The 13,337-nt window shown below is 49.1% G+C and overlaps 6 protein-coding genes across 6 annotated transcripts; 3 read left to right on the plus strand and 3 right to left on the minus strand.

The window, feature by feature from the left end:
• Positions 1-17: 17 nt before the first annotated feature.
• Positions 18-2,496, plus strand: BO79DRAFT_198436 (ABC1 kinase family protein). Its single transcript, XM_025681342.1, has 4 exons — positions 18-588; positions 661-1,265; positions 1,324-1,896; positions 1,962-2,496. Exons 1-4 carry the CDS (start codon positions 143-145, stop codon positions 2,207-2,209), a joined length of 1,872 nt encoding a protein of 623 aa, XP_025537432.1. The 5' UTR covers positions 18-142; the 3' UTR covers positions 2,210-2,496.
• Positions 2,497-3,198: 702 nt separating this feature from the next.
• On the minus strand, positions 3,199-4,619 carry BO79DRAFT_238952 (putative iron-sulfur cofactor synthesis protein (Isu1)). Its single transcript, XM_025684867.1, has 4 exons — positions 4,321-4,619; positions 4,239-4,262; positions 3,838-4,104; positions 3,199-3,756 (listed from the first exon to the last, which is right to left on the minus strand). The coding sequence occupies exons 1-4, from the start codon at positions 4,466-4,468 to the stop codon at positions 3,599-3,601; spliced, it is 597 nt and encodes a 198-aa protein (XP_025537433.1). The 5' UTR covers positions 4,469-4,619; the 3' UTR covers positions 3,199-3,598.
• Positions 4,620-5,266: 647 nt separating this feature from the next.
• BO79DRAFT_210106 (uncharacterized protein) lies at positions 5,267-5,766 on the plus strand. The gene is made up of 2 exons (XM_025682734.1): positions 5,267-5,342; positions 5,520-5,766. Exons 1-2 carry the CDS (start codon positions 5,310-5,312, stop codon positions 5,721-5,723), a joined length of 237 nt encoding a protein of 78 aa, XP_025537434.1. The 5' UTR covers positions 5,267-5,309; the 3' UTR covers positions 5,724-5,766.
• A 698-nt stretch (positions 5,767-6,464) lies between these two features.
• BO79DRAFT_198440 (putative mitochondrial carrier protein) lies at positions 6,465-8,570 on the minus strand. Its single transcript, XM_025681343.1, has 3 exons — positions 8,494-8,570; positions 7,633-8,438; positions 6,465-7,581 (listed from the first exon to the last, which is right to left on the minus strand). Exons 2-3 carry the CDS (start codon positions 8,105-8,107, stop codon positions 6,812-6,814), a joined length of 1,245 nt encoding a protein of 414 aa, XP_025537435.1. The 5' UTR covers positions 8,108-8,438; positions 8,494-8,570; the 3' UTR covers positions 6,465-6,811.
• Positions 8,571-8,852: 282 nt separating this feature from the next.
• On the plus strand, positions 8,853-10,109 carry BO79DRAFT_210108 (ubiquinol--cytochrome-c reductase subunit 7). Its single transcript, XM_025682735.1, has 4 exons — positions 8,853-9,070; positions 9,298-9,406; positions 9,483-9,536; positions 9,758-10,109. Exons 1-4 carry the CDS (start codon positions 8,955-8,957, stop codon positions 9,845-9,847), a joined length of 369 nt encoding a protein of 122 aa, XP_025537436.1. The 5' UTR covers positions 8,853-8,954; the 3' UTR covers positions 9,848-10,109.
• A 71-nt stretch (positions 10,110-10,180) lies between these two features.
• On the minus strand, positions 10,181-11,669 carry alkA (DNA-3-methyladenine glycosylase II). Its single transcript, XM_025681344.1, has 3 exons — positions 10,538-11,669; positions 10,346-10,468; positions 10,181-10,290 (listed from the first exon to the last, which is right to left on the minus strand). The coding sequence occupies exons 1-3, from the start codon at positions 11,581-11,583 to the stop codon at positions 10,227-10,229; spliced, it is 1,233 nt and encodes a 410-aa protein (XP_025537437.1). The 5' UTR covers positions 11,584-11,669; the 3' UTR covers positions 10,181-10,226.
• Positions 11,670-13,337: the final 1,668 nt, after the last annotated feature.

A 13,337-nucleotide genomic window follows, 5' to 3' on the forward strand; every position in this document is an offset into this window, starting at 1 on the left:
CTCATCCTCCTCCTGCAGACTTTCCTCCTCCCCCTACAATTGTCCTCGAGGGCTTCGTGCTGGCACGGATGATCCACGCCGTCCGATTGACAGCTGTTCTCGACTTGTGGTCGCTCCCCAGACGGCATTGTTCGAGTTCGGGATGAGGGCGGCGCTCCTCCGCATTCCGCTGCGGGCTTCCAATTTTGATCCTGCGGCGGTCATACGATCGGCTGCGAAGCCTTCTCTCGCCTGCCACCCTGGCAATTTCGCCCCGTCGTCCTCGATTTCCCGTCGGTTGATTTCCAACTCGGTTGCTACACCTCCTGCATCATGCTCGAAGCGCTTCTCCGGTCGTATCGCCCAGTCGATTCCCCGGGCCACTTACGCCACCCGCACGTCTGCGTTGTCTGAATCGGCGAATTCGGGACAGAATGATGGAAAGCATTCGGGATCCGGTCAATCGCGCAGCAAGGCCATCAAGTATGCTGTGATTGGAGGCACCCTCGTGGTTGGAGCAGTGGTGTTTTCGGACCAAGTTCAACACTTCTACCGTGCCGCTGCGAGAACTGGCCGAGTGGTTGGCACACTGGCGGTTTGCATTAACGAGTAAGTGGGAAGCATACATATATACCCCTGAGGCTATGCTGTTGGTATACTTATACGTCTTGATTCATACAGCTACCGGGTAACTCTCAAGCAAGAAACCTCCACGCCGGAGGAGCGAAGCGAAGCCATTCGGGCCTGTCACAAACGTTGCGCGGAACGGACTCTACGGGTTCTCGAGAAGAATGGATCGATCTTTATCAAGCTGGGACAGCATTTGAGTAGCATGGGCTACCTGCTTCCGTCGGAATGGACTACAACCTTTATCCCGCTCCAGGACAAGTGCCCCGTGTCATCGATTGAATCGATCGAGGAAATGTTCGTGGCCGATACAGGACGCCGTATCGACGAGCTGTTCTCGTCCTTCGATTCCGAGCCTATTGGTGCCGCTTCTTTGGCGCAGGTGCACATTGGTACGCTGAAGGAAACAGGTCAGAAGGTTGCGGTCAAGGTGCAGCATCCCGCTTTGGCGGAGTGGGTGCCCCTGGATCTGGCCTTGACTCGGTTTACTTTTTCGATGCTCAAGCGGTTCTTCCCTGAATACGATCTGGAATGGCTCTCTCGTGAAATGGACCTGTCTCTGCCCCAGGAGCTGGATTTCCGAATGGAGGCGGAGAATGCCACGCGGGCGAGCGAGTACTTCAAGAAGCACTCGGATGCCCCGTTGGTCATCCCTGAAGGTATGCCTCATCAATTACAACCGCCTTTACACAGCAGGTGTATACTAACATTATCCAGTGATGTGGTCCCAAAAGCGTATCCTGGTCATGGAGTTCATCTCCGGCCGACGTCCCGACGACCTTGAATTCCTCGACTCGAACAATATTGACCGCGACGAAGTCTCCGCTGCTCTGGCACACATCTTCAACGAGATGATCTTCGGCAACAACGCACCTTTGCACTGTGATCCTCACGGCGGCAACATCGCCATCCGTCCGAACCCCAACCGCCGCCGGCACAACTTCGACATCATCCTCTACGACCACGGTCTCTACCGCGACATCGACAAGGATCTGCGCCGCAACTACGCCAAGCTCTGGCTGGCTGTGATTGAGTCCGACCTGCCGCGCATGCGCGAGTACGCGCGCAAGGTTGCCGGAATCACAGATGAGCAGTTCCCGCTATTCGCCAGTGCCATCACGGGCCGCGACTACATGGTTCTCCAGAAGAAGGATATCGTGTCTGCTCGTACCTCAGCAGAACGAGAGAGCATGTCCGGCTCTTTGGCCGACGGTCTGCTGCAACAACTAGTCGAACTCCTAGGTCAAGTACCTCGGATTATTCTACTGATCCTCAAGACCAACGATCTGAGTCAGTCCCACACCTCCCTCCCCTTCTTATCTACCTGCCTCTAACCAATGATGTCAAAAAAATAGCCCGCAGTCTCGACGAGAACCTCCACACCCGCCAAGGACCTATGCGCACCTTCCTCATTCTCGCCCGCTACGCCACCCGCACCGTCTTCGAAGAGCAAATGGACTCTGTCAATGAGACCGGGGGTATCCTCCGTCCTGGAAACTTCTGGCGCTTCCTCTGCGCTTGGACTGGATATCTGCGCGTGGAGTTGAAGTTGTCTGTTTATGAGACGTTGCTTTCGTTGAAGAGTCGGTTCGGGTTGGTTTGAGTGATTGTATATTCTCCTTCTTCTCTTCTTATTCTCTACTTTCTTTTTTCCCCTTTCACCTTATCCTTTGGTTGGACTTCCCTGCTACGCAGTAATTGATCGATATCGATATAGAGGGCATATGCATGCGGTGTTGTGCATTGGCGTTTCTCTTTTCCATTACCTTTTCCTTTTTACCTTTCAGCTTTTTCCACCTGATATCGTCAGTTTAGACTTGACTTTTCTCTCACATCGTTTGTCTGTTTCAGTTATCTGGATTCTTGAAAAGAAAGCCGTGCTCTGTCTGTATTTTATACATATATATAGAATTTTCATTTCATTATCTTGCTATCTCTTATATACTAGATACCTTATATCTATAAGATATATACAATAGCTACTACTCCCTAAATCGATAAATCGAAATAATCCTCTTAGGTACTAGATAGTACATAAACCGGTACCCAGTATTCAAGTTCAATGGTAAGATAGATAAAATAAGTAGTAGGTAAGGTACCTTGGTAGCCAACGCCCCTTGCACATCACTCCCAATTCAGACGAAATAATCAAATCAACACTAGTAGTACACTAATATAATCAATAAATCTGTCACATCTGCAGAATTTATCAGATCTAATCGTTGCATGCATGCGTGCGTACCTTGTTAGATACTTCACGCACAGACTACTGTCATAGTAGTTAGAGCTTAACTACTGTGTGGCTATGCTAAGGTGCTTATCAGATGGGGCTTTTCCTTCTTTGTGTTACTCTAAGTTATCTGTGCTGTGCTGTGCTGCATGATGTCAGTGGCCAGCCATAGCTGGCTGAGTTGATGGGTGGAGGTGGCGAATCAGATAACCACTCTTCTACTATTACTATCTCTTTGTTTCGATGGGTTTCTATCAATCTATCTACTGTATATACTACGTTGTGATGATTACATTCATCTCGATAGACAGAGAGGAGTACATCTTATTGTGTAGTTGTACTACTGTGATTGATGATGATGTTGTATATATCCGAATAATCAATCCCTTCTTTAGTTGCTTCGCCGGAAACACAATGAGTAAAGTAAAACGAGTCATGAAAAGGAAAGAAAAGAATAATGAAATGCTATACACCGTTTAATAAACGAAACGAAAGGGAAAAAAAGTCCATCCAATCCAGACTGACTGACTGACTGACAAACAAACAGGTTATTTTGTGGGAATCACATATTCGGCCCAAACCATTCCACTCCACTCCACTCCACCACAGGCCAAATCCATACACAGTCACATCTCCATTGTATCATTCTGCTTCGCTCTTCTCTCCAGGGAATCAATCATGGTATCTGTATCCGTATCCGTATCCATTTTTGCTCCGTATTTTTTATGAGTTTTTCAGATTTTTCACTCGTTCGTAAAACACTTAAGCAGTAGCGCTGCTGGTCTTCTCAACCTCCACCTGCACCTCAGGGATAGAGGCGCCCGTGCCGGACAGGTCGGTCTTCACGGTGCGAGGGTTCTTGGTGTAGTAATCCGAGATGGCGGACTTGATGGCGTCTTCGGCAAGCATGGAGCAGTGCACTAGAATTATATGTTAGATCTTATCATCTCTTTCCCAGATCCTTTCAGCGCTCTCATCTCCAGGAACAAGGGGAAACGTACGCTTGACAGGGGGCAAGCACAACTCCTTGGCGATATCGGTGTTACGGATCTTAGCGGCCTCGTCGAGGGTCATTCCGCGGACCAACTCAGTCAGATAACTCGAGCTGGCAATAGCGCTACCGCAACCGAAAGTCTTGAACTTGACGTCGCTGATCTTGTTGCTGTCCTTGTCGACACGGATCTGAAGCTTCATGACATCGCCACAGGCCGGGGCGCCAACGAGACCGGTACCAACGTCCATAGACTTGGCCATGGAGCCGACGTTTCCTACAGAATGTTCGTTAATATTCATTCCAAATTTTTATCGTGTGTGTCTGATAAGCGTGATTTGAATGCGCTGCGTGTTGTATATGTTGATGCGATGACATCTTGTCGAGGGATGGATGCAGGAAGCTACCTACTTGGGTTGGAGTAGTGGTCCAACAGTGCAAGGATGGTCAGTATTTTCTTCGATGCCAAAAAAGGGATAAAGGGTAGACATATCTTTCTCATGGTATCCTCTGCGCTGCTGCTGCTGAGGAGCAACAACAGTCGACCTCACAGCTTGCTGGATTCCGGAGACGGCCGGGGTGACGCTGCGAGGCGAAAGGACGCCGGAGCGAGGAACAACTGTTACTAGACGACGGAACATTGTGTATGTGATGTGTGTGGTGAATTAAGAGAAAAGTAAGGTATTGATTAGACAGTAAATTGATGATGAAAGGGACAGATGAGTGGTGATGTCGGGGTTGAGTGGTTAAGTTAGTTAGGAAGAGTAGGGTGTGATGAAAGATTGATAGTTGCGATTGATTAATTATGGTTTCTTTGGGGGGGAGGGAAACTTGACTAAGGCCGTCTTATTCACCGGCGCTAGGCGATTTCGAGAAACCCCGTTGCCTCCGCGGAGCCGGCCTCGGAGATAGGGTATGACGTTAAAGCGAACCAGTGGGTGGGATTAGAGGTAAGTATGCTGTGTATTGTTACTTGTCTGGAATACCCGTGGATGGAAAAGCTATCTGATTGAATAACAGGGGATGACACGTTCTACCAGAAGAATCGTTGTTGGGGGAGGATGGAATGCCAGTTCTGTGGCCTACAACTGAAAGGGTAGACGGGAGTTGTAGTTCTGGGTCCGCCGGTTCTTAACCAAGAAGAAGAACCGGCAGTTTCGGCCAACGGGAAGTTCTGCAGGCGGGCATTACCAAGCGGTACGGAGCAGAGCAGCGGCTGGTATCGTAAGGATGGGCTTATCTGCTCGCCCTCCATCTGATAATGTTTCCTTCCTTTCCCTATCGGATTATTCCGGCCCGAGCATGTGTCTTTTCTTTCACACCCTGCAGTTTGCTCTAGAACCATTCTAGTTAGTAAGAACCTTTGCTTGGCTTACTTGTTTACTTAGACGGGTTAAGTTATCCCGGATGACTTTGGTCGAAAAGCGTATCTTCCTGGCCACCAGTCAAATTCCTTTTTACAAGAAAGAAAGAACGTAAACCATGGCCGGAAAGACACTTGGCCGATCATCGGGCGTGAGTCACTCTTTTTATCTTCTTGTTCCTTTGCAATTATTAGTAGTGGTAGTAGTTGCTGGTTTGATCCCATGACAGTTGCTGCGAAAGTATATATTCGGTTTCTATTGAACAGCACACACTCTGGATGATCACCATTCGACTTACCTTAGTAATTAACATACTATCTATGAACAGTCCCTCAATGCCCCAATAGCCGCCTTCACCATGGCCCTCCTACTTGGCTCTTATTGCATCAAATCCATCCACACCGCTCGTCGCGAGGCGCAATCCACATCAAGCACCGCAACCACGACGCCCCGACCTACTAAGAAGGCAGAGTCGCAGTCTTCATGGGTACAGCAGGCACTGGAAGAGAGTCGAGAGGGGGAGAAGAAGTGATTCAGCTGGGGCAGAACTGAGTGTAAATCTTAGAAATACGCGTTGTATATACTAGTAAAACTTATTGCTTCATGTCTGGGACATTTTCTCAAATATTCATTGCAGTAAATCGGCACACATAACAATCTGATATGAGATGGCTAATATCAACACCACAAACACAACACATCAACATCATATCAAATTAATCCATTATCAGAATTTTCAGTGTATCAATGATCATATCCCATATCCATGGCGGATAACGAGATCTACCATTAAAAATTATTCATCATATAAATGGAGTCAGATGATAATAACAACCAACACAAGAAAAAAACAAAACAATCCAATCGTAAAGAATAGCAAGTCGAATATGCATCAATCATCACCATCATCATAAGCACAAATACATTATTGCGCGATAGAAGAATGATATCAACCAACAGTGTCGGTTAATATGGCTTTCATTATAGCCATGGTTGGTGGGAAGGAAACAAACCGCACAGAGAATTTCGCCGGTGGTTTTTAGTGTGGTTATCACGTGACTTTCCCGCTGATGTCAGTCATGTGGGAAACGGACGGAGAGGGGGAATGCAGCTGCGTGCATGGATGATGGATGTAATGCCCCCCAGATTATTTTCATTAGATTGGCTGAGTTGTTATTTGGAATTGTTGAATGCTATTTATCTTACTACGGAACATATGTTCTAGAGGGAAGATTTGTATGTATATACAATCGCAATTGAGGTTTATCGATCCGGGGGGAAAAAAGACAAGAACGCTCAGAACCATAACCACCAAGGATTTCAACAACTCAGAACAAGACTAGTTTGTTTGGAGTTTCACATGTCAACAGCACATCATACATCTACCCCTACTCCACAGGGGTGTATGGCTGTGCCGAGGATGTGTCGAAAGGATCAAAACAACGTGCAGACAGGATATCATGGGCTGCAGCCCAGGAAATGAATGTCCTCTATAGTAGTGTATCTTCGCGATGTACGACTAGCACGGAACAGAAATAAAATCGCTAGGGTGCAATAAAATCCCAGCTCAGGTGCGATGCCCATGGCTCGTCACCTCGTCACAGACCATCCATCTAGTAATTAAATTCCATTGTCTGATGCGGTCTCCAGCTTCTGCAGCTTCAACTCCCCCTCATGTTGCACGTGTCCAATTGTTTTCTTCAAGTACTCGTAAGTGAGCATGGTAGTCATCGCAGCCGGGACTGCCCGGAACAGGTTCGTGCCGATCCCAGAGTAGAATGCACGCCAGCCTTCTTCTCTCAGAATGGTCTGGCATGTGCGAATGATCCCCGTGTACCGGGGTCGATTGGGCATCCCGTCCGACGAAGCCGCACCCGGGGGCCTGCTATGACCCTGGGGGTGATCCATGCCGCCGCGGAACGAGATCTCTTCGGGTGAGGACGCCGGTGATGTCCTCTGCTGTGTTTGGAGTCGTGTCCGAAGCACTTCATGTGGGTATGTCGCAGTGCTGGCACAAACCTTACTCAGGAATGTCGCGGATGTAATGCCCACCCAGTGTGAGCTGCCAGTATCAGGGTGTTCGCCAATACTATAGCCCGTAAATGCCATCTTCAAGTATTCGTAGAGAGGGAACTGGATGGCCACATGCGCCAGTCCCAGCAGCGCTGGAGTCAGGCCGGAGTAGAACGAACGGATTCCTTCACTTCTGTACATTTTGCGGGCCGCATCCCAAGTGTTTTTGTATTGCCACGGAGCCCGGTAGCCTTCGCTGCTTGACCGGAGGCTCTGTGACATAAGTCGTGTCTTAATCACCCATATCGGATTTGTCGCAAGTGTCGAGCAAGCGCCCGCCGTTATCGAGGCGTAACCTCTTGAAAGCCACCAACTATCTATTTCAAGGTCAGCCCTCCCATCATCAACCCCTGATTATCACTCCTCACCTGTTGTTTCGTAGAAATACTCCCGAGACCGATCATAGACCGCTAAATAGACCGCCCACGTCGGCAGGTATCCCAGGAGCATAGGACCCAATCCTTGATAAAGGCCTCGAATACCATCTTCCCGCCATATTACTCGTCCAGTTCCCAGCATTCCCCGGTACAGTGTCTTAGCCTCGACCGTCTTGCCACCACGTCGTCGCGCGAATCCACCCTGAGCCTGCAACTTGGTCTTGATCACATCGAGAGGACAGGTAACTATCCCCGAGGCGACGCCCGCACTGGCCCCGCAAAACGGTGTGATGTAATAATCCGGCACACGTGTAGCGAGCATTTCGAAGCGATCCAGGAAAGTAGGTTGGGGCGGAGACTCGGCCGATACATGAAGCGTAGACGATGGCGGGCTGTCCGAAGTTGTACCCTGCTGCTCTTGAGAGCCGCTGGCAGCCCCCGACGGGCCATGGCCTTCAGAGAACATCTTTCCAGCCAGCGCTCAAAGCAGTATGCAATCCGTCTACTATGTCACCGAGGGTTCCCGGATCCGAGCATATCGGTGCTCGCTCCGGAACCCAAAAATAACCCGTGTGTCAAATCGTGGTGAGAGGGGAGGAAAGCGTGACGTCGTTCGGGGCGATGGTAGAACAGGAAAAACTACCCTGAGACAGTGAATTGAAGGGTTTTTCTTTCTCAGAGAGGAGCCGATGCTGCCGGGAGGAGTGGGCGTAATAAGGTTGGCCTATCTGAAGCACAGACGGGGCGGGGTCTGTAGGAGCAACGCAGCTCCCCTATCGGAGTGAAAGGGAATCGAACTAAGAAAAATGTTCAACGGATTGATAATAAGCGGCATGCCCAGTGAGTACAAACCGAAGTATTAAATCAAAGACCGTCGGTGTGAAGTCCGAACAGAAGGGAGCGCCGGTGTTAAGAGGAAGCAGACGGAACAGGACGGAGCAATGAGGACGGGATGAATTGAGCTGGAGGGATTGTCTTAGTCGTATTCCAGTCAGTCAGGTGGAGTGGAGTTCGGGAATGAGTGAATCTTGTCCGCCTCCAAGCGCGCCGCTTATTTGGCCTGAGGCACACACACATGGCGCAAGCTGAGCCGGTCACGTGGAAGACAGTCTTGACTGTACTTCTCGGAATGATCCCTTATGCCTCAGGCATCAACATCGGATGTTTTTGGGAAAGTCACCCGCCGAACCTCCGTTTTGCACAATCTCCAACGTCGGGCCATCTCCTGCTCAGCTTGACTGACATTTCGCGATCCTCCCCCTCCACACCACCCCGTCAATTGGACCCGATCAACCCCGCTGGGATCATTCACCATGTCCGCTCCCTCCCTCGCCAGCTACATCGTCAAGCGCCCCTTCCTGAAGCGCTGGATGATGCCCATTGCCCAGTGGTACACCGATGCCTCTGGTTACAGGAGACTCGGCTTGAAGTAGGCGACTCCCTTACCTTCCTGGGCGGTTCTCCCGGACCAATATCAGCGACTACGAATCGATTGGAAAGACAATGGATAGATTTCAATTGTGGAGGGATATATATATCAGCACCCTCCACTTGGCTATCCATATCATGTTCCTGCCGTCGCCCGCTGGTCCGGGCATCAAGAACCAAGCCCATACCCATACCTCCATTGCAGCCATCAACTAACAATCAAACCAGGGCTGATGACCTGATCCCCGAGGAGAACGACGTTGTCCAGAAGGCCCTCAAGCGTCTCCCTCCCAAGGAGGCCTACGACCGTGTCTTCCGCATCCGCAGAGCATTCCAGGTCCGTCCCATACCGAACGAAGCCCAACCCAACATACGGAAGAACATAAAAACTAATATTATATGCGCAAAAATAGTGCTCCATCTCCCACACCCTCCTTCCCGCTGCTGAGCAGACCAAGCCCGAGGAGGTGAGTCGAAATCCCGCGTTCTTTCAACCCGTCAATTGCCCGTTCAGTTTCTCCGCAAAAACGCATCGGCCAATCCCGTGAGCGGGATTTGTAACCCACCTGGGTTACTCCATATCGATGCTTATGTTGACTGGACTTGATATATTGATGCTCCTGATATATTATTTGACGCGTTTGAGACTTATATTATGTGGTGGATGCTAACTGTCGTCGTCCCCCAGGATGTCGAGTACCTGAGCCCCATCATCCGTGAGATCGAGAAGGAGAAGCAGGAGCGCGAAGACCTCGACGCCCTTGTCGTCAGACGGTAAATTATGCCTCTGATGGCTTCGCTGAACTAGATTACTTTTGTTACGGTATACAAAAATGCCGCTGGGGTTTTATAGACGGGCGGGTATCACTAAGTATCAGAGAGAACTACTTGCTGTCCCGGCTCGGCTCGGCGGGCATGCTGCGAAGAAGAGAGGGGGAAGAGAGCATTTGGCTGGTCGTTAATTGAAGCTTTTGATTTATGGTGCTCAATCACGTGTACTGATACTGTACAAATTCACTCGTCATCGTTCTCTAGTTGGCTGTAGCAGACCTATATACGTTCCACACCTTCCGAGTAATGTATATATAGTAGTTCTACATACTGTACCAATCGCATGTTTCGGGATCTATATCCTGTCCGTATATACCAAGTAGTATCTACCCACCCAACACAGCAATATTAACGTCCGTCACCCGCCACATATACCACATGAACAAGCTCCTAGTACTGCGGTCAGACAACGAAACCATTGAAGAAATCAAAGAACACCACATACCTATACGGAGCAAACTTCGCCGCCAGCTCCAACATATCTTTCTCAGGCATATACTTGAACTTACCGCCACCCTTTCCCTTCAACTTGTTTACATCCTTGCCCACAAACACCGCACATCCCCTCCTGCAATAAGTCAGCATCTACCCATCACACTTATTACCGTCCACAGGTGATAGGGGAAATGGAACATACTGTACACCCAAATCCCCCGTGGAAAACACATCTATGCGCTTCAGAGCAAAACAAGCAAACATCTCCACAGACCATTTACCCAGACCCCTCACAGCAGTCAACTTCTCCACGAGCTCCTCATCACTAGCATTTAACAACATCCGGGCACTCAGTTCCCCGTTGGCGAACTTCTCCGATAACCCATGTATGTATTCCGCCTTGCGCTGGGATAGACCTGCTGTCCGGAGCGTGGTGATATCCTTTTTGATGATATCTTCCGGGGTGGGGAAGAAGCTTGCTCTTATTGTACCACCATCTTCATCCTTATTATTATTGGTATTGAACAATGCCACAAACTTATCCTTAATCGACTTCGCCGCTGCCCCTGACACCTGCTGTCCGATGATACTGCTAACGAGGCTCCGAAACGGATCTATCTCCTCGGCTAGACCCTCCGGCGTGAACAATGGGCAGGGATGTTCGCGGATGAGCGATTCGAGGCGCGGATCTGTGGCGATCAGGTGTGCGGCTGCTTGCTCGAGAAGCGTGCCTGTTGTGGCGGTGGGACGGGGCCGGCCTGTCTTGCTTGGAGAGGCGTCTGCATCTGTGCCTGGGGGGTAGGCGACTAGTGATGAGCCGTGGGGGGTTAGGAGCGTTGCGTTGGTGTGGTGCGGTTCGACGGGTCGGTCGAGTGGGGGAGGGGTCGTTCTGCTGCTGGGGGTGGGGATGGGGTCCCAGATGTTGTTAGTAGTAGTGGTGGTGGTAGTGGTAGTGGTAGTATTAGGTGATTGTCTGCTGTTGTTTGAGCGCGATGATGATGCTGTTGGTGCATCTGTAAGGGGAGAAGCTTGGTCTAGCTTGGGATTCGCATTTAGCTGCGCTTTCTTGCCCCTTGCTGCTGCTGCGGGCTTTCGTGTCTTTGAGACACCGTTTGTGGTTCTGCTGGCTGCTCTCTTTGTTTGAGTTCTGGGTTGCAGATGTGGGACAGAGGTAGCAGTGGTGGTGGTGCTGTTGTTCTTGGAAACTGACGCTGCGGTTAGACGAGCGGAGCGTCGTAGGGTCATCATTGAGTCAGTCGCTGTTCAGCAGCGTCTATCTTGATTTAGGATATATGTATTCAAAGTGATTGAGGTAAGGATATTATTGCTGCTGCTGTTAGTAGGTAGCATGGTCAGTCATGGTGGTTCGTATCGTTGGAGTAGTACTATGATGAGGATGGAGTACATAAGCTCGGGAAGTCACGAGCAGCAAGCTGTCTTAGCAATCAACCTTGGTTGGTTTCCTGTCTTTGTCAGTTTTCCATACCGCTTCCTGTTGCGGATTTCTCTGCATGCGTTGTAGTATTCGCTTATCCCCCGCATTTGAGAGATGTGAAACATTATCGCTCCAATTTGAGGTCTTCAATCAGTTGAATCAGTTGTTGTTGTTGTGTCATATGACATTCCGTAGTTAGACACGCTGTATGTTGAGTAACATGGTAAACCTGCAGAATCATGGGTTCTGGGTATGATTAGTCTAGGAAATGAAACCAAGAGTTGATTGTAAATCATAATAATTCAAAATATTTTAGACTGAACATCATGATCATTATGGCGGAATTTTGGTACTGATTCTAACTGGTGGCAGCTACTCCGTACTGCAAACATGAAAGTCTCGTGCCGGGCAGTCCATCTCCTAAGTTAAAATATACATTCGTTCTTACAGCCCATACATACTATCCTCTCCCATCCACACTCAATTATGTACGTACAAAGTAGTAGCAATAGCCCCATCCACGGTTCGCGGACACTTCTTCTAGAATAATGAGAAAGTGGAATATTTACCCGGTATGGAATCCTCCGGAAAAGAGGGGAGCAAAAATACCCAGAAAATCTACTAACTATGGATCTCGCGATGTGTAGGGCCGTAGGCATCAATCAACACCATCACTTCTCCTCCACCAAACGTTGCGATTTCATTTATCTGAAAGGAAACTGTCCGATTGGCCATGTTTCACCGGTTGATGCTATGTTGTACTCGTAAGGGCTTTTGATCCTGATGGTCGCAGGCATCTCTACTATCTAGTACTACGTATTCCATAGAAGAAGATACGATCAATGTGTTGGTCTGGTGGCCCACGATGATGATAAGATGCGGAAGATCACCGAAATCGCTAACATGACTGGTGTATATTCTTTAGGCTACTTGGTGGGTAAGTAGGACTTTAGAGTCGGACGGAAACGACCGAATGCAGTGAGCTTGCGCGTCATCTTTATAAAAATTTTTTATCTAGAGGCAAAAAAAGACGTTGTGTGCATCCACGTAGGTAAAATAGTTTGGGAAGTGTGGCCCAGCCACTAGGTAGGTAGATAACAACTAACTAGACTACTCCGTACGGACCTTCCACAGACAGTTGAAGTGCGTGGTGAACCTACAAAGTACCAAGGTATAGATCCCCCCTAGAGAAAGCCGGTTCCATGGGATGACATGTTCATCCGTGGTAGGTGATTGGTAAGTAAGGTCTAGTCCACCAGGTAAAGTAAATACTATCTAACAACAATTGAGCGATGCCTAAAGGGGGCGCAACGACAATCCTCCGCTGGTCGGCGAGTGGATTTTTGCTGTAAGTTAGTATGCCCATCATCCACTGCATCCATCATATTTTGCCCGAATGGGCATTAAACCCCGTATTGGGTACTCCCGTAGACAAATAAGCATCGGTTCATCTATACCGAGCATCTTATCCCGAGAAAAGAAAAAGCTTCGCTCTTGCGATGGAGGAGAAGGCATACGTATGTTGCTTTTTTTGCCCCGCCCATTGAGGTTCTGAACATCATGGGAT

The sequence above is a fragment of the Aspergillus costaricaensis genome (assembly GCF_003184835.1).
Source record: "Aspergillus costaricaensis CBS 115574 unplaced genomic scaffold BO79scaffold_24, whole genome shotgun sequence".
Classification (NCBI taxonomy): domain Eukaryota; kingdom Fungi; phylum Ascomycota; class Eurotiomycetes; order Eurotiales; family Aspergillaceae; genus Aspergillus; species Aspergillus costaricensis.